Raw genomic sequence first — 18732 nt, 5'->3', positions numbered from 1 at the left:
AGTTGTTCCAAGTAGTTTTAAACATGCAATTCTACATCCATTTTTGGATCCGGCAATACACAACAATTACAGACCAATCTCCAAACTGCCTTTTATTTCCAAGATTTTGTTGTTTATTTGCAGCTCTACTCCAAACTAAATATATTTAACATTTTAGATACGTTTCAGTCTGGTTTCAGACACTTGCACAGCACTGAATCTGCATTGTTGAAGGTCATTAATGATATTTTACTCTCCACTGATTCAGGTTCACCTGCCATCTTAGTTTTATTAGATCTCAGTGCCGCGTTCGACACTATCGACCATAACATTCTTCTCAATCATGTAGAATCTATGGTTGGCATCCAGGGTATGACCCTCCAGTGGCTTTCCTCCTCTCTAAAAAAAGTATTTTCTCTGAAAATTTTGATTTTCTTTCTTCTACGTCAGCTCATTTACAGTGTGGTGTCCCTCAAGAGTCGATATTAGGACCCTAGTTATTTACCCTGTATATTCTTCCTCTGAGCTCTATTTTTCAGAAGCGCAGCATATCTTATCACTGTTATTCTGATGATTCCCAATTTTTTTTCCAATGAGTGTAGACAAGAACTGTTCATCTGAGAACACCCTTGTGGCAGGTCGTGATCATACACACCCGGTCCCTTATCAGGCTAATCAAGTCTCCGAGAAAGATAAAGGCCGACTGCGGATTATTGTGCGGGAGAGAGAGATCATTAACGGACATGTCTGTCATATATGTGTTTGTGTCTTTTGGTTTAAGTTTTATTTTAAAATATTATTTACATCGTCAAACCGGTTCTCGCCTCCTCCTTCCCATTGAACTGCTTTACAGCCCTATTTGCAGGTCTTAAGCTGTCACATGCAGCCACTGCTGTGTCCAGCTCTCTCTGGAGGCCTGGACAGCCTCATTAACTCACTCTATCGCATCTCTCCATTCGCATTCTCTCTCTCCCTCAGCATCCACTTGCTAGGCAGTGCGGAAAGGAGATGAGCCCCTCTCTCCCTCCCATTCTAGATTTGTTGTCCCCTTGCACGTATTTTCTGTCTCTTATTCAAGTGGATTAGGATACAGCTTGCCCAAGGCTGTGCAGCTGTGGGTCATACTGCTCAGATTTGCTTCTTACATGTGGTGCTTTAGAGCTGGTGACAGTTTATTATGTGTCTCCATAATGGTGAATCAATTCATTCACCAGGGTAAGGACATTGCATAAGTACAAAGAGTCAACTTTGTATGCATTTGAAGTCAACTTATGATTCTAAGTTCAGTCATGAACTTTCAAGCATGGCACAAGCTGTTAAATCAATCACCTTGCATGGCAAAGCTGATAGATTCTTTGACATGTACAGTAATCTGTACTCTGTTAGTCAGTTAACTTGTGTGCTCTCTCTCTTTCTGTCTAACATTTAAACTGTTGAAGATGTTTACAGGTAAGCTTTTTTCACACCACTGTGCTCTGAGAGTTTTCAATCTGAAACCCTCCTACTGCCCTGCACCACATGTTTTGATCTGCTTCACGAGGAATGTATGTCTGATTTTGCAGCAGCTACATGTCTTGATGCAATATGTCTAATGTTACTGTACCTTTAAAACTATTATATGTAAATTACCTCTGTTGGGATTGGCTAATCTCTGTGTGCCAGGGTTGTTCCCAATGTCAAGTTTCTGAATACAGGATGGGAATGTACGTTGATATGTACATGAGTTATGACAATATGTTAATGAGCTCATGGTTTCGATGTCAATTCAAGGGCGATTTTGGAAAACATCATGTTTGTAGCTTCGTTTCCATAAATGTGGATTGGGAAAGGGTTTGTGAATGTTAGAGTAGGTCTATTACTACCTACACATCATCCTGGCCAGTTCCTACTTACAAGCTTGAAGTTGTAATTCGGAGTGGTGGTGGCGTAGTGGCTTGGTTCGAACCCCACGGCCACCACCATTGTACCCTTGAGCATGGCACTTAACTCCAGGTTGTTCTGGGGGGGTTGTCCCTGTAATAACTGCACTGTAAGTCGCTTTGGATAAAAGCGTCTGCCAAATGCATAAATGTAAATGTAATTAGCATATAATGTGTGATTGATAGTTTTTCTGCAATCTTATTTTTAGATTAACATTTACATGTATTAATTTGGCAGATGCTTTTATCCAAAGCGACTTACAAAAGAGGAAAACATCAGCGGATCATCTTAAGGAGACAGTGGTATGAAAAGTGCCATACTACAAAGATTCACTATCATCAGAATAGTATACAAAACAGATTTAAGTGCAACTTAGTGTCTGGTTAAGTGCTTTTGGAAAAGATGTGTTTTTAGCCGTTTTTTGAAGATAGAGAGTGAGTTAGCTTCACGGATTGAGTTGGGAAGGACATTCCACCAACGTGGTATGATGAAACTGAAAGTCCAGGAAAGTGTTTTGGTGCCTCTTTGTTTTCGTACGACAAGGCGACATTCCTTAGCCGACCGCAGGCTTCTGTTGGGAACGTAGCTCTGCATAAATGTTTTTAGGTATGCTGGAGCAGACCCAGTGACTGTTTTGTATGCCAGCATCAGGGCCTTGAATTTAATATGTGCATGAACCGGCAGCCAGTGGAGAGAGACATAGAGTGGTGTAACGTGCTCTCTTAGGTTCATTAAAGACCAGACGTGCTGCTGCATTCTGGATCATTTGGAGAGGTCTAATAGCACATGCAGGAAGGCCTGCAATGAGAGCGTTACAGTAGTCCAGTCTAGTTATGACAAGGGACTGAACGAGCAGTTGTGTGGCATGTACAAAGAGGAAGGGTCTTATATTCCTGATATTGTAGAGTGTAAATCTACATGATCTTGCAGTTTTTGCGATGTGGTCTGCGAAATTTAACTCATCATCAATGGTTACGCCTTTTTGCACATGGACAGTATAATCATAATGTGCTGATGACTTGCAATACATATCGGCACTAGTAGCATTGAGAATAATTTTCTTCAAATTGTATTGCTTTTCTTCATTAACAGTACACAATATGTGTACAAAATAGATTTTACAGTCAACATTCACAATATAATATTAATTATGGTCAATATCAATTTACTTCTGCCATTATTCTTTTATTAGTGCACCCGCAGGTAATCATGACAATGAGGCACATCATGTGCACTAGATTTTTGGTACTCTACACAGTTTTTCAAGTATAACTTTGGGTTTGGGTTTGTAATTCATGAAAAAAGACTTCATGTGACTATTACAATGTTACACATGATTTCACATTGTTCTGTATTGTTGTTGTTTTTTTATTTTTAGTTTTTTTTACTCAGGTGCGCTTAGGGGCTGCCAAGCCATTTTAAAATTACATTTTAAGGGCATAGAAAACCACATTTGCCATGCTATTTCCTTTTAATACATTTTCAAATGGAATACTTGTATATGCTGTTTTGAATCTCTTGATAATGAAGGCAAACCAAAAGCTACCAAGGTGATTTCTTTCTGTAGACAATTGTCTCGGTTCACCTTGTCTAAAGAGGCCACCAAGACATCCAATCTGCAGATTGCCACTCTATCTTAGTTCTGTGCCCTTTGATTCAATCAATTTACCAACTGAGTTTCCCTACTGAGCTGTAAGTGGATTTGAGAGAGAGTTTATCCACTCCAAGCTGGACTTCTACTCCCTGTACACCTTGAGTCACACTTCTGCAAGACCCCCTCATACACACATTCACCTTTCCCATTCACATTTTCTTAATGTTACAAACTACATTTCCCATGATGCATTCTCATGAATCACTGTCACGATAAGATGACATCAGGTCCATTTGAGGGTGAAGAATTGGCTAGTTAGCATGGCCCAGCTAGCCCCTGCTGGTAGATGCCATAAATACAGTATTCTGTATAAAGAATATTCTTAATTGACTGCCAATTTTTATATTGTAATTCATTATAGTAAAAGTTTTGCCAGTGACAGATTTTTTGGAGAACTTTCAAAAGCTGTCTGTCGCATTTCACATCAATCACTGAACTAAACTTCACGTGTTCTTGTCGTACATTTATGGTCAGAGGTATCAATGAACATCCCACGTCTATCTTTGGATGAAACACAACACAAGTCACCATGCCCTCATGTAAAGAGGTCCAACAAAACAAGTAAACTAGTTAATTACAGATCCTTCAATTATTGCTTGGCATATTTGGAGGTGTCCCATCATGACCCACTTCATCCTGCAGAGATGTCTGCCTCAACACTAATAAAACCATAATTTACCAGACATGTTGATTGATAGCTCTCTCAAGACACAATCGATCAGACCTCATTTCAGCAGGACAGTTTTCTGTAGCCAGCATTGCAACTTCCTTCCTAATGTCAGCTCTCATAAACTTCATGTAGGCACAGACCACATTCTTTTTTTATTTCAGAGGATGTACTTATTAAATAAAAAAATAAGGGATGTTCTTTGCATTCTATACTACTGTAAGGGAGGCTAATGAATTAGATCACCTACTGTAGAAAATAGAGTTTATATCTGAATTCAGATCAACTGAAATCAAAGGGTATGGTGTGTCATAAGGTAAAGGGTGCAGAAAAAATGCAAGACACTGCAAAAGTAACGCCCAGTCACTGTGACCAAATTGAGGAATTTGACACTTTTGCTATAGAGAGAGTGCAACAGTGCCCCGCCCACTTATTCAGTGTCTGGGTTCCGGAAGCAATTTTCCATTCATTATTTTGATAGACTTTTCTAAAAGTCCTCCATAAAATAATTCTAAGCAATGAACCAACCAACAAGCTCCGATGTGAGTCACAACATCACAAACTTTGATTTGAAGCAAAAAGTATTTGAAAATCCAACAAAAAGACAAAGGTTATGGACCTCTTTCAGGCGGGCACAAACGACAATCCCATGAAGCATTGCAAATGATGTAACTGAATACAAAATGAAAGGAATACGTATAGAATTATAAGTATAGAAACAAAATATTATATGTTTCTTGCAAATATTCAGATATTTAGAAATAGATAAGTTGTTTAAGGGTGAAGAGCTACGGTTCTCTGATTCATAAAGCATTCTCTGCTGTACTATGGGCAACGTAGTTGTATACTACGAATCCCGTTATCAAACACAATTTTTAAACAATGAAGTTAAAATAACACAGATGGATGGATACAATAAAATCATATGCCATGCCTGAACAACCTCGGAGCTAAAGGTAGGACTATCTTGAAATGTTTATAAGTTATCATTGAAAATCTCAATGGAAAGATTTAATGGGATTCTGACATCCGGAACCAGACTGTTGCACTTAATAATAGACTCTTGACGTAGAGTTGCAGTCTTAACCACTCCACAGATTTAATATAAGCAAACTATAGTTTTGGCAAGTCGTTAAGGACACCTGCTTTGTGCATGACAAAAGTAATTTTTCCAACAATTGTTTACAGACAGATTGTTTCACTTTGTTTAATTCACTTTGTCACAATTCCAGTGGGTTACAAGTTTACATACAATAAGTTAACTGTACCTTAAAGCAGCTTGGAAAATTCCAGAAAATTATTTCAAACCTTTAGACAATTAGCTTCTGATAGGAGGTTGTGGAGCGGAGGGGGGCAGGGCCGGGTCGGAATATCGCGTGCCCGGTCCCCAATCGGCCTGATGAGGCGCACGAGGGATAAAGGCGGCCGGTGACGATGGTTCGAGAGAGAGAGAGAATTACGGGCATGTCTGTCGTGTGTGTGGTTATGTTTATGTGTTTGTGCTTTTGGTTTAAGTTTGCATTAAATTATGATTTATGTTGACAAGCCGGTTCTCGCCTCCTCCTTGTCCATCCTTAACAGTATTACATTGGTGCCGAAAGCACGGGAAGGAGGAGGGATGCCCGTTGTAGAGTCCTCAATACTGCCGTCCACCCAGGGGAGCGCCGCTGCCATCTGCCAGGTGACGGAGTAGCCCGACCGCCCGGATACGGGGCAAGTGGGGACTGGATACCCCGACCGCCTGGAGCGAGGGAGCCGCTGCCGGGGGTGGAGGAGTGACCTGCTGTCCCCAGAGATGCGGAGGGGTCGAGGGAGACTGTCGTCTGTGAGGGGAGGAGGGAAGAAACTCTCCGACCTCCCGGAGCGGTAGGGCCGATGCCAGGGGTGGAGGAGTGTCCCCATTTGCTGCCAGAAAAGCGGAGGGGCGTTCTGCCCGCTGGAGGTCAATGGTTTGACTCCGGTTTGCCCGGGGTTGGAGCGGCTGTCGTCCGCCTGAGTGTGGTGGAGTGTTCGAGGACCACGCAACGGTACATCAGAGAACCGGTGAGTGAGCTTTTTCTCTCTCTCCTCTCTCTCTCTTTCGCACCGTGTTGGTAATTTCCCTCGCCTATTTTTTTTTGTTGTTGTTGTCTTCCCCTTCTGTCCCTCCCAGGGCAAGGAAGGCGTGGATGACCACGCGGGACGCAAAATACACCCCGCCTCAGGGATAGGGGGGTATACGTCATGCCGGTGGCACCCCGGCCTGAGATAACCCAGGGAGGAGTGTGGAGCGGAGGGGGGCGGGGCCGGGTCGGAATATCGCGCACCCGGTCCCCAATCGGCCTGATGAGGTGCGCGAGGTATAAAGGCGGCCGGTGACGATGGTTCGAGAGAGAGAGAATTACGGGCATGTCTGTCATGTGTGTGGTAATGTTTATGTGTTTGTGCTTTTGGTTTAAGTTTGCATTAAATTATGATTTATGTTGACAAGCCGGTTCTCGCCTCCTCCTTGCCCATCATTAACAGTGTTAAAGAGGTGTACTGAACTGGGCTGTGGATTTATTTAAGGCCTACCTTCAAACTCAGTACCTCTTTGCTTGACATCATGGGAAAATCAAAAGAAATCAGCTAACACTTCAGAAAATTTTTTGGACCTCCACAAGTCTAGTTCATCTTTGGAAGCAATTTCCAATCGCCTGAAGGTACCATGTTCATTTGTAAAATAGTATGCAGGTATAAACACCATGTGACCACGCAGCCATCATCCTGCTCAGGAAGGAGACACATTCTGTCCCCTAGAGATGAACGTAGTTTGATGAGAAAAGTGCAAAACAATCACAGAACAATAGCAAAGGACCTTGTGAAGATGCTGGAGGATACATGTTGATATGTATCTATATCCACAGTAAAACGAGTCCTATATCGACATAATCTGAAATGCTGCTCCGCAAGTAAGAAACCACTGCTCCAAAACCACCATAAAAAGCCAGACTAAAGTTTGAAAGTGAACATGGGGACAAAGCTACTTTCTGGAGAAATATCCTCTGGTCTAATGAAACAAAAATGGAACTGTTTGGCCATAATGACCATTGTTATGTTTGGAGGAAAAAGAGCGAGGCTTGAAAATGGAAGAACATCATCCTAACCGTGAAGCAAGGGGGTGGCAGCATCATGCTGTGGGGGTACTTTGCTTCAGGAGGGACTAGTGCACTTCACAAAATAGATGGCATCACGAGGAAGGAAAATTATGTGGATATGTTGAAGCAAAATCTCAAGATATCTGCCAGGAAGTTAAAGCTTGGTCACAAATGGGTCTTCCAAATGGACAATGACCCCAAGCATTCCACCACAGTTGTGGCAAAATGGCTTAAGGACAACAAAGTCAAGGTATTTGAGTGTCCATCACAAAGCCCTGAACTTAATCTGATATAGAATTTGTGGGCAGAACTGAAAAAGCATGTGCGAGCAATGTGGTCCACAAACCTGACTCAGTTACACCAGTTCTGTCTGGAGGAATGGGCCGAATTTACAGCAACTTATTGTTAGACGCTTGTGGAAGGCTACCTAAAAAGTTTGGCCAAAGTTAAACAATTTAATGGCAATGCTACCAAAAACTAACAAAGTTTATGTAAACTTCTGACCCACTGGGAATGTGATGACAGTAACAAAAGCTGAAATAAATAATTCTCTCTACTATTATTCTGACATTATTGACCTAAGACAGGGAACGCTTTCTAAGCGTCTGTTGAACAATGAGAATAATTGTAGAGTGGTGGTTCCAGTTGTGCTCTCGGGATCTAATTCAGAGTATTCTTGCATGATTTCAAATTGACACGACTCAAAACGGAACATACTTTCATATCCGTCACACCCCCTATCAGAGCTTTCTCTTGTGTGTTGTCACCAATATACTTTGTGCTATATTTTGTAGCTTATTTGTCTGGCCTTTAGAGTAGATTGCATAAACGTCTATCATGTCATTGTGCATATCCACATATCATATTGTGCATATGAGTGAATCAAATCTAATTTAAACATCCATAAGTAAACAAGAAACATTATAAGGTTTCTTTTTTTTAATTATTGTGCTTTGGTGGGGCCTGGGTAGTATTGATGCTGACTAGCACACCTGGAGTCGCGAGATCGAATCCAGGGCATGCTGAGTTACTCCAGCCAGGTATCGTAAGCAACCAAATTGGCCCGGTTGCTAGGGAGGGTAGAGTCACATGGGGTAACCTCCTTGTGGTCGCTATAATGTACAGTTTTCGCTCTCAGTGGGGTGCGTGGTGAGTTGTGTGTGGATGCTACGGAGAATAGCATCGCCGTGGTAAAACACTCAACAAGCCAAGTGATAAGATGCACGGATTGACGGTCTCAGACGCGGAGGCAACTGAAATTCGTCCTCCGCCAACCATATTGAGACGAGTCACTACACCACCACAAGGACTTAGAGACTTAGGGAGACCCCCGACTTAGAGACTTAGGGAGAATATATTGTGCTTTGGTAAAACTTTGAACTTGTCTTGATCGGGGGCAGATTGGGAAGAGAAATCGGCCTGGGATTTACAGTTTCTTACATAGAAACTGGCCCAAATATTGTTGGAGGGCCTGCCTCTGTTCTTGATGCAAATTCCATACGTTAAAAGAATTCCAGCTCAGAAGTGTGGAACTATTACTTGGTTTCTTCAGTGATTGCTGGTAACCCGCTTAGTCATTTAGAATAACATTGAATATTTTTGGTTTCAACTAGATGAAATCAAACAAAGTTTGAATGAAAAGTGGACCAGAGGGTCTCTGGCACTTCTGCACCCACACCTCATGAATATGCATGATGATGGGTGTGTTTTATGTAAATTTACACTTAGGGTTCCCTCCCTGCTGAATAGGAGAGAATATGCACAAAGAATGTGAATAACCAAAACCAAAATAACTCCTAGGAGAGAAGAGAGTAAGGAGTGCTGGTGAAAGTGGATATTTACAGTAAAAAATAAAGAAAGAAAGAAAATATTAAAACTTAAATATTGATCGGTTTCCCACCCACACCTATTAACTCACTTTTAAAGACATGGATTTAACATATGGAGTCATATGGAACCCTTTTATGCTGACTGTATGTCCTTATTAGACCTTCTAAATTCTGGACACCATTCACTTGCATTGAAAGGATATAAAGAGCTGAGGTATTTTTCTAAAAATCTTCCTTTGTGTTCTGCAGATAAAGGTAAGCCATACACATCTGGGATGGCATGAGGGAGAGTAAATGATGAGAGAATTTAAATTTTTTGGGTGAACTATTCCTTTAAAATATCATTGTCAAGCTAAAAAAAAAAAGAAATCCCCATATTAAACCAAAATGACATTAATTCCTCTCATATCATAAACACTCAAACGTAATGGCACCACTATGTCACAGAGCAACACAGCTCAGTTAAACAGTACACAAGAGGCATGGCGAACTAATTGGACACACTCAATGCAGGGAAATGTATTAATTTCTCATTTCAATAATCCAGTGCCGATAGGCTCAGATGCAAAGCTTTATGAGGAGCGTATTCTTCAACATACGCTTTCAATTATGCACAATCCTCAGAGGCTGTCTTTGAACACTCTGTTGAACTTTGATAACTTCATACCGAAACTTACATTAAATAGTACTAAAAGCATTAAGTAATATAATAATTCAAAACAATTTTTTTTTAAACTCTTTTTACTTGAACTACTTAAAAATTAATATTGGGTTTGCCCCAAAGTTTTACAGTAGCAAGAAGTAATGGGAAAGCTCAACTTCAAGAAACATAATGACGGGTATGCTTTTAAAAGTATGTTAAGAAATTAACTGAAATGAAACAAGAATTTTAATTGCCTGAGAACATATGACATATTAATAGAAACCGAAAGCCATAGATTGGAAGCATTGCTTCTCTGAAGCTCTGCTTCAATGATTGAACTGAAGAAGAAAATGCAATGACCAATCGCACTTTACATCATTATCTGGGTCGAGACGATTCCTTCTAAAGTACAGCATTGCTTCAATTTACGAAGGCAGCCAGAGAAAATGAGAGATATTAAGATTTTTCAGCTTCAGTTCTAATTCTGAAAACACTATTTCAGACAGGACGGTGGACGTCTTTTAAAAAGACTGTGGATGAATATTAAAACCCTTCATTTACTATTCAAACCTCTAAATCTACTGTAATTGTCAAAAAATCAGGTCACATTTTCAGGTCAAGTCTTGCTAAGTTCTGTCCATAAGCCAAAAAAGCAACAGCCTTCATTTAAAATGTTCAATCATAAAGAAAAACTTTTTTTCAATAGTTTAATTTTGCTTTAAACTAAATGAATAGTATAAAGTGGTATTCAGTAGTATACAATAGTATAAAGCTAATCATAATTACTACAAACTAGCCCTAACTCAAACCCTTAACCCCCTTTTTAGGCATTTATGGAATTAAAAATAAATACACAAACAAATAAATGAATAAATATATAATACATGAGAATGTCCCCAAATATCCCCAAAGGGAGGCTATGTCATATTTAGCAAACATCTGGACAAAAATTTGGGCCACAATCGGGCCCCACAAAGAAATGTTGAATTTATTTTTATTTTATTCATTTATTTATTTTTTTAAATATATTAAAAGCTGCTAGTAAGACTCAGTCAGCTGTTATGGCTCAAATAGACTGTTCTAGGGGGCCCCCTTGTGGCCCAAGAGGGAAGGAAGTCTATAACTGCAAGGAGAGAGATGTAGCTAGATGTGACAGACACAGGACTCCAAGAAAGATTTCGCTTAGGTCCCCCATATGCTCATAAATGGCCCTGCTAAGTACACCTACACACACACACACACACACACACACACACACGCACCAACGCACACATGTTGGTGCGGCTATCCTTATGAGGACTCTCCATAGACATAATGATTTTATACTGTACAAACTATAGATTCTATCCCCTAACCCTAAACCTAACCCTCCCAAAACAATTTCTGCATATTTTACATTTCCAATAAAACAGAGTTTAGTATGTTATTTTAAAGCGATTTGAATTATGAGGACACAAGAAACCACATTTATAGCATAATACCCTTGTAATTACCAGTTTGTAACCTATAAAAAGTCCTCGTAAACCACTTAAACCTGCCCCCATGCACGCACACACACACACACAAACTCACACACAGAGTGTGAAGCTGGGCCAGGGGACAATGATGGATCTTATTCATTTTAATGTTGGCCTCTGTGCTCCTGCACTTGCTGTATGACAACAGCAAACTGCCACCCATCAGAGAGAGCATGGCTGCTGTCCCACTACAGAAAAACCCTGATTCTCTCCATTGCCCCCGCAATCTCTCCCAACCCATCATTCTCTTCTTTCTCTCTCTTTCCTTTTTTCAGCATCACATTGGACATTCTGTCGGTCTCTCTCTCTCTCTCTCTCTCTCTCTCTCTCTCTCTCGCTCTCTTTGAATGCTGCATCAAAGCAAAGTTTGTCAGTACCAGGGTCAGAAATTAATCAGACCACAGAAAGTGGTAAAAATGCCAGATATTAAAAATGTGGGCCAAAAATGTCCTGGAATGAAATACTTTTTTTTATCTGTTATCTAAACTTTGATAAATGTTTCACAAAGTTCTATTCTATGCCTATCTCTTTATAGATTAAACATGGTTTTGTCCCTATGAAGACATTGTATTGACCTGCAGCTGTCAATTATCTGTGCTTATGGTCTCAGAGGCGAATGTTGTAAAATGAGCAGCTAACAGACTTTTTTATGGAAACACTAAACACCAAGAAAACACTCCCAACATTTGAACAAACTTGAAACAGTGATCAACATCTATCATGAAAGTAAAAGCATGGACATATCATTTAACATAGAGACCGACCATTTCAAATCTTTTCAAGCAGAGGCTTTTGTGTGCGAACTGGCAAATTCAGCTCAACACAGCACCAAGGTGAAAGTTTGGTACGGGACTTGTACAACCAATGAAAGATGGGGATTTTTTTTTTCTCTGGAATCTGTTAGAAAACATGATTATTTTTGCAATTCTATTTGGTGACTATAAAAATACCCAAACTTCAGGTATAAAAAAATAAATAAAAAATTGCATAATTGTTCAAATTGAGAATTTATTTAAATTGATTGACCACATAAATTAACAACACACTGTGTACCTTTATATGAAAAGCCTTCATAATGATAAAAAAAGAAGAAAAAATGCCACTGAAAATCAATTCCAGGGTGCAAATGTTGTCTCCTAAAAAATAAAGTAAATTTCTAACACTCGTTACACAACAGGGGTCCAGCTCCTGTTTGAAGTTTGATCAAGGGGATGTAACCAACCATCCCCATCCACATTTGATAGACAGATAGTGAGACCTTCAGTCTGGGCGATACTGAAGGCGATGGATGACCTTGGTTAGGAAGAGTGGAGAGTATGGATGGCGTGTGTGTGTGTGTGTGTGTGTGTGTGTGTGTGAGGTGACAGGAGCTCAGCGTGAGGTCTGTGATTCTGAAAGGACTAGCAGCAAGAGGCACCAATCAACTCCACACAACTGCTAATAAAGACTGATTTGAGCTCGGCAGTGTGCTTCTGGTGTGTTTGTGCGTGTGGTTGTTATTTTGTGTTTCATGCTCGTCAGTGTTTCCAGCGCCTTTATCTAAAGTGGCATGGCAAAATAAATAAAATTTTACCCCAGCTGTGAGTTTGCAGTCTGAATTGAATGTGATAAGACTGGACACCACAAAATAATACAAAAAAGATATACAAACAACACATCTTTCTTTTGTATTGTATTCGCTGGCTGCATGCAAAAACAAACATACAGCATGGCCAGTATAGTTTGATTCACGAACAAATGACTCTAATGGGCTGGTTGTTTTAATGAATCAGTCAAAACGACTCACAAACGCACAATTATGAGTTTAAATCATTCTAACAAATTCAAAGCAGAATACAAAAATATGTAAATATATCAATACAAATACAAAAATAATATGTAATTTAAACAAAACAACATAATATTAACAACAACAATAATACTATTGATAATAATAATAATAATAATTATTATTATTATTATTATTATTATTATTATTATTATCATTATCATAGTGTAACATTAATACAAACATAATGAATAAACAATTAAATGTAAGAAACAAATTATAATTTTTTGTATATTTAAAACCAACGAGTCCTACAGTTTATGGTTCTCCTTGACAGAAATAAGAATAAATTGACAGTGAAATGGAAACCCTTTTCAGAAATTTCCTTATTGTCAGATTTTCTCCTGAGAGAGTAATCACACATGTGTCTCCTCAAGTTTCAGAAGAGATCTCAACAATATCTTAAAGGTGTTGTAAGCTATTTTTGTCGTGGAAAAGTGTGCAAAGAAAAAAAATTCTTACTCCCTTAAAAATATTAATGAAATAAGTATCTGTGACTGCTGACTTTATAAACAGCAAACAAAAATGTGTTTGGACACTGACACTTTTCACCTGTCAATCATTTTGCTTGTTCTCATAGTGTTGTATTTGAAGCGGATCTTTGAGGCTATGATTCATAGTGTTTGTCAGTTGAGGGCGCTATTGTGCAACTGTTGAATATGAATATGAACAAACAGTGCTGCTCTTTTGCTCAGTTTTGGTCTCAAAACTATCTTTGGAGGGTGGGTTTTAGAATGAGGAGTCATGGGTAATTCAATGTCTCAGTCACGTGAAAGCTTCAGAACACTAAAATCGCTTATAGCACTTATCTCATTTGTTTCTACTTTTATTTCTCCTAATAAATCTTTAGGAGAATCATTTCAGACAATGTTTATACTTTAAATAAACATGCTGAGAACGCTTCAGTTTTCTCAAGCTACGAAAGAGCAACCTCTGAGTAATACCGTTTTCCTCTGGGAAACACAGTTTAATCCAATACACTTTAAAAGCAAGAGTGTGCGGTCGCTGACTGCTGTCAGCTCATTTCCGTAAGCAGTCATCATTCCCTATTTCATCTCCTCCTCCTAACGCAGCGGCTTTAAAGTGCCTGGCGTATATTCTTTAGAAAGATAAGTGTTTCAGATGTTATGACTCAGTGAGGGCAAAAAAAAAAAATTAAACATAAACACACATCCAAACGATTGCGTTCGGGGAAAGAAAGGGGGACGGAAGAAATGCCATTTGAAATTGATATTTGATATTTCATAGAACCATCTCTTATCAGTATAAATCAGCATGAGCATTTCAGTGGTCAAATTGCTTTCGATCGCAATCCACCCCTCACACCCCTCATGTCACTCGCTCACTCTATCTCTCTCCGCCTCCTGTGGCTGTCTGATAAGAACTACTCACTTTAATTCACTTTTTCTGCAGTCAAACTTCCCTGTCAGCACACAGTACTGAACTCTGTTTGTCAGTCACACATACTGGGGCCCTTTTCATCTTAATGTAGGGAGAAAAAGTAAATCCAGAGCTCTGTATCATATAATGTAAGAAAGACCAAAACTTCCAAAACCAAACTTCGGCACTTTTTAGGGTGAACTCACACTATAGATTTTGGTACAGACCCAAGTCCATTTGACGCTTTAATACTTTTGTGATACAACATTCATGATACATTAGGGACCGTTTAAAAGCTTTAAAGTGAGTCAAAATCAACTGTCATTGTATTGAAAAGATGGAATGGGATTTGCAATAAAACATCTCCTTTTGCGTTCCTAAATAAAGTCATACTAGTACTTTACTAGAACTAGTACATACTTGAAACAACTGAAGAGGCTGGTTTACCCCATCTTCGGCCTATTGATGAGTTGAATGAATTCAATAACAACTATTTTAATCAAAAGGTTATCATCATCACCTTAATCATGTACATTTACTCCGGTGATGTTAAAATTAGGAATGTTGCAGGTCATCTGTGTATTTGTCCTCTGAGTGGTGACTGAGGGTCAGGAATGGAGTAACTGTGCTAGCTCGTTTAGCCCGTTTCCCAGAAAACAAATATACATGAGAGTTGTAATTAACTAATTAATTGATCAATGTAAGTAAGAGCTGTATTTTGTTTTAGGTCATTAATGTTAATTAATAAATAACCACATGTGCAGTGGCAATAAAAAGTATGTGAACCCTTTGGAATTACCTGCATTTATGTATAACTGTGTCTTAAAATCTAGATTGATATTCATCTAAGTTACGATAATGAACAAACACAATCTGTTTTAACTATTAACACACACTATTGTAATGTTCTTGTATATATTGAATGCATCATTCAAACATTCACAGTGTTGGTTGAAAACAGTATGTGAGCCTATTATCAAGGCTAATGATACCAACAAAAGCTATTCAGGAGTTGGCAAACCTGGCACCCAATTAATTAAACGAGATTGGAGGAGTGAATTAGCGCTACTTTGAATTACAATAAAGCACCCAAATATTTTGAGTTTGCGATTCACAAAAAGCATCTGCTGACTTGGTCCATGACTCACAAAAAGGAGATCTCAGAAGACATACAATCAAGAATTGTTGCTTTGCATAAACTCCCCCTAGAAGTGGCCACCCAGCCAAGATGACTCGAAGGGCACACTGCAGAATGCACAATTAGGTAAAACAATAACCCTAGAGTGACCACTAAAGACGAAGGAATCATTGGAACTGGTTAACATCTCTGTTCATGAGTCTACTCTGCAGAGAACAGGTATGGTTTCCATGCATTCCAAAAAAAGAAAGAAAATGCATTGAACATGGCATTGAAAGATAGCCTATGTTGTGTTCTGTCTAATGATGCCATTGTAGGGATTGTTTGGGGTTTTAAGGATCAAGTGTATGCCAGTGTATCTAGTTGCTGACCAACTTGACTTAGTGTTTTAAAATTACAATATTTGAATGATTGCATTCACGTAGTTGAACAGTTCACCATGTTTGGATAGTTTCCAAGAATTTTCTGTACTGTTCCCCTATCAAAACCCCTATTGAGTGGTTATCAATCAAATTGCATATGGCTATAATTATTGTTATTTCTGTAATCTAAGTTAAATCCTCAACTCATTTTCTGTTTTTGTCTTTTGCAAATGGATATATGGAGAACTTTTTCTTCAGTAATCCTTCGTATTGAAACTCAACTATGACTCCTGGTCATCCTTGTTCATACTGGTCTTTTTACTGGGTATAGCTGTATTCCCCTACACAACATTTTCATTTTGGATGATCAGCTCCTTTAAAGGAATGCTTCACCCAAAAAATGTAATTATCTCATAATTTACTCTCCCTCATACCATCCTAGAAGTGTATGACTTTCTTTCTTCTGCTGAACACAAAGTTTTTTAAGAAGAACATTTCAGAGGCCTGTTGCATGAAGCTGGTTTCAGTGGCTAACAAGGTAAGTTTGAGTTTAGTTTGAGAACTTATTTCGGTCTCAAGAAGTCTGTTTTTGCTGGTGTTCGTTGCCATAGCAACTTATGCTACACGGCTAATCTGCTCTAATGGATGTTTAATTCCGGGTTACAGATCACAAACAGATATTGGACCAAACAACTGTGAGTAAAGAGACATCTCTGACACAAGCTCATACTACAAATTAAAGTGTAAATAAAAATATAAATACATATATTTATTAACTTAGATGTGCGTGTGTGTATATATATATATCATTATGATTTAATATCTTAGACCTATATATTAAGAACAAAAATATAAAGTTTATTTGAGAGATCAGGAACCTTGTATCTTCTGAGCAACACAATCAAAAAAGTATTGAGTTTCTCTGCATTTCTTTACATACTGTACCTGTATACAGTGTGTAATGCTGAAAACATTATTCTTAAACTTTAAGTGTCAGTCCTGAGCCTTTTGTTCAGTCTTTCCACCAGAAAAAAATATACTGGTAAAATTCTATTTGTTTGAGAATGTTTGTAGCAGAGATCTTGAGATTGCTCAACCCAATCCAAACCAGTTTAGTTCTATCTGGTTTTGTTAAACTGAAACTTACTTCGAAAAAAAAAAACGTTTTTTTCAACTAGCTTTAAGTAACAGGCCTCAGCTCTTTTGGCCCATGCAATGCAAATGAATGGTCCTAAAATCACATAAAGGCAGCATAAAAGTTGTCCATACAACTCCAGTGGTTTAATCCATATATTCAGAAGTGATAAGTTAGGTATGGGTGAGAAATAGATAAATATTTCAGTCCTTTTTACTATAAATCTACTATCATACAGCTCTCCTATGTGTGACCATGAGAAGTGAACTAGTCCTTAGTTAAAGCAGTAAACTGAAAGGGGGAAAAATACACAAGTATAAAAGTGAAGCAAACAATGCTTTACGTTTTTAGCCATTATTAACTACTCACGGTGGCTCTCAAAACGTATAGTCGTTTGAGGCAAAATATTGCAATGTGATAAGAAGCCTGCTTGCGTGGTGGAATCAAACGCCGATTTGAACCAAGTAATCAAAACAAAGGTGAAAACATGTTTTTTTTAAACTTTGTGTTGTTTTAACCTGCGAAAGGTTGCTTAAAACAAAGGGAAACATCTATCTTATAAAGTGCAGTGTAATTTAGGCCTATGTATTTTAATTCAGTCTTCATGCTACTTGTCCCTGTTTTTCTTTCTTTGACACAATATAAAGTTTATACTACTGTTTTATTGGAAGGAATGCAAGCATTTCACACTATGTCATTAGATAACTAACCTCTCCTCTCCCTGGGACCCGACGAGCCACGATGAGCTGAATCATGCCTCTCTTGTTGCCTTCTATGGACATGGACTTGCGGAGGGTCTCCATTGCTTCCTGGTTTGTCTTTTCCAGTAAAGATTCTCCATTTACTGCTATTAGCTGGTCATTTACCCTCAACCGCCCATCCTGTGATCACATACATAAAGAACATAGTTTATTTACAAGAACCATCCAAGATATGAATATAAAAAATGTCTGAGTGATGGGTCTTGTAGCCAATCAGAGAGCAGCTGGTTACCTTGCAAGCAGCTCCTCCAGTGATTATAGACTTGACGAAAATACCCAGGTCAGCGTGGCTTTCTTTAGATCTGTTGCCCTTGACGCTGACCCCCAACCCTGCTGAGCCCGAGTCATTGAGAGGAATTTCAAAAGTCAAAAACTTTCTCGTTCCATCCGGGGTCAAAATTAAGTCATCTCGTTCTGCTTTCTATAAAAAAAAGAAGAACATCAAGACAGTATTGAAAAGTTAATCTTCAAACAAGTACATAAAGGTAACAAAAGGCACCAAAAATATGATATAGGGAAAGGAAGGTATATTTATTAATGGAAGGATACAGTAGGGAGAATTTGATATTGTATCCGCTGTAAATTGTGATAATTTCAGACTGATTATTACCAAGGGAACCAAATATTAACTTTTAAATATTAATCCATTAAACTTAGTCATTAATAAGGCACATATGAGACTTTAGCAAAAAGGCTGTTAAAGATCTACAGTGTCAAGATAAAATGAATAAGTGAACATGAAAAATAAATAACTACTGTAAATTGCCATACACCTAATTTAATAACATAAATGCAACACTAAA

General features: G+C 38.7%; 1 protein-coding gene across 3 annotated transcripts in view; it reads right to left on the bottom strand.

The window, feature by feature from the left end:
- The window catches only part of LOC127635303 (partitioning defective 3 homolog), a 605753-nt gene that overhangs the window by 239711 nt on the left and 347310 nt on the right, over positions 1-18732 (bottom strand). For all 3 annotated transcript variants that reach the window (XM_052115228.1, XM_052115230.1, XM_052115229.1), the window contains exons 12-13: positions 18162-18350; positions 17879-18049 (exon numbers count right to left, since the gene is read on the bottom strand). In XM_052115228.1, the coding sequence (XP_051971188.1) occupies positions 17879-18049; positions 18162-18350 (360 nt within the window). The remainder of the gene's footprint in view (positions 1-17878; positions 18050-18161; positions 18351-18732) is intronic.

Source organism: Xyrauchen texanus, chromosome 42 (genome assembly GCF_025860055.1).
Source record: "Xyrauchen texanus isolate HMW12.3.18 chromosome 42, RBS_HiC_50CHRs, whole genome shotgun sequence".
Lineage (NCBI taxonomy): Eukaryota > Metazoa > Chordata > Actinopteri > Cypriniformes > Catostomidae > Xyrauchen > Xyrauchen texanus.
The sequence above is the reverse complement of the archived record's forward strand: the minus strand, read 5'-3'. Positions and strand labels throughout refer to the sequence as shown.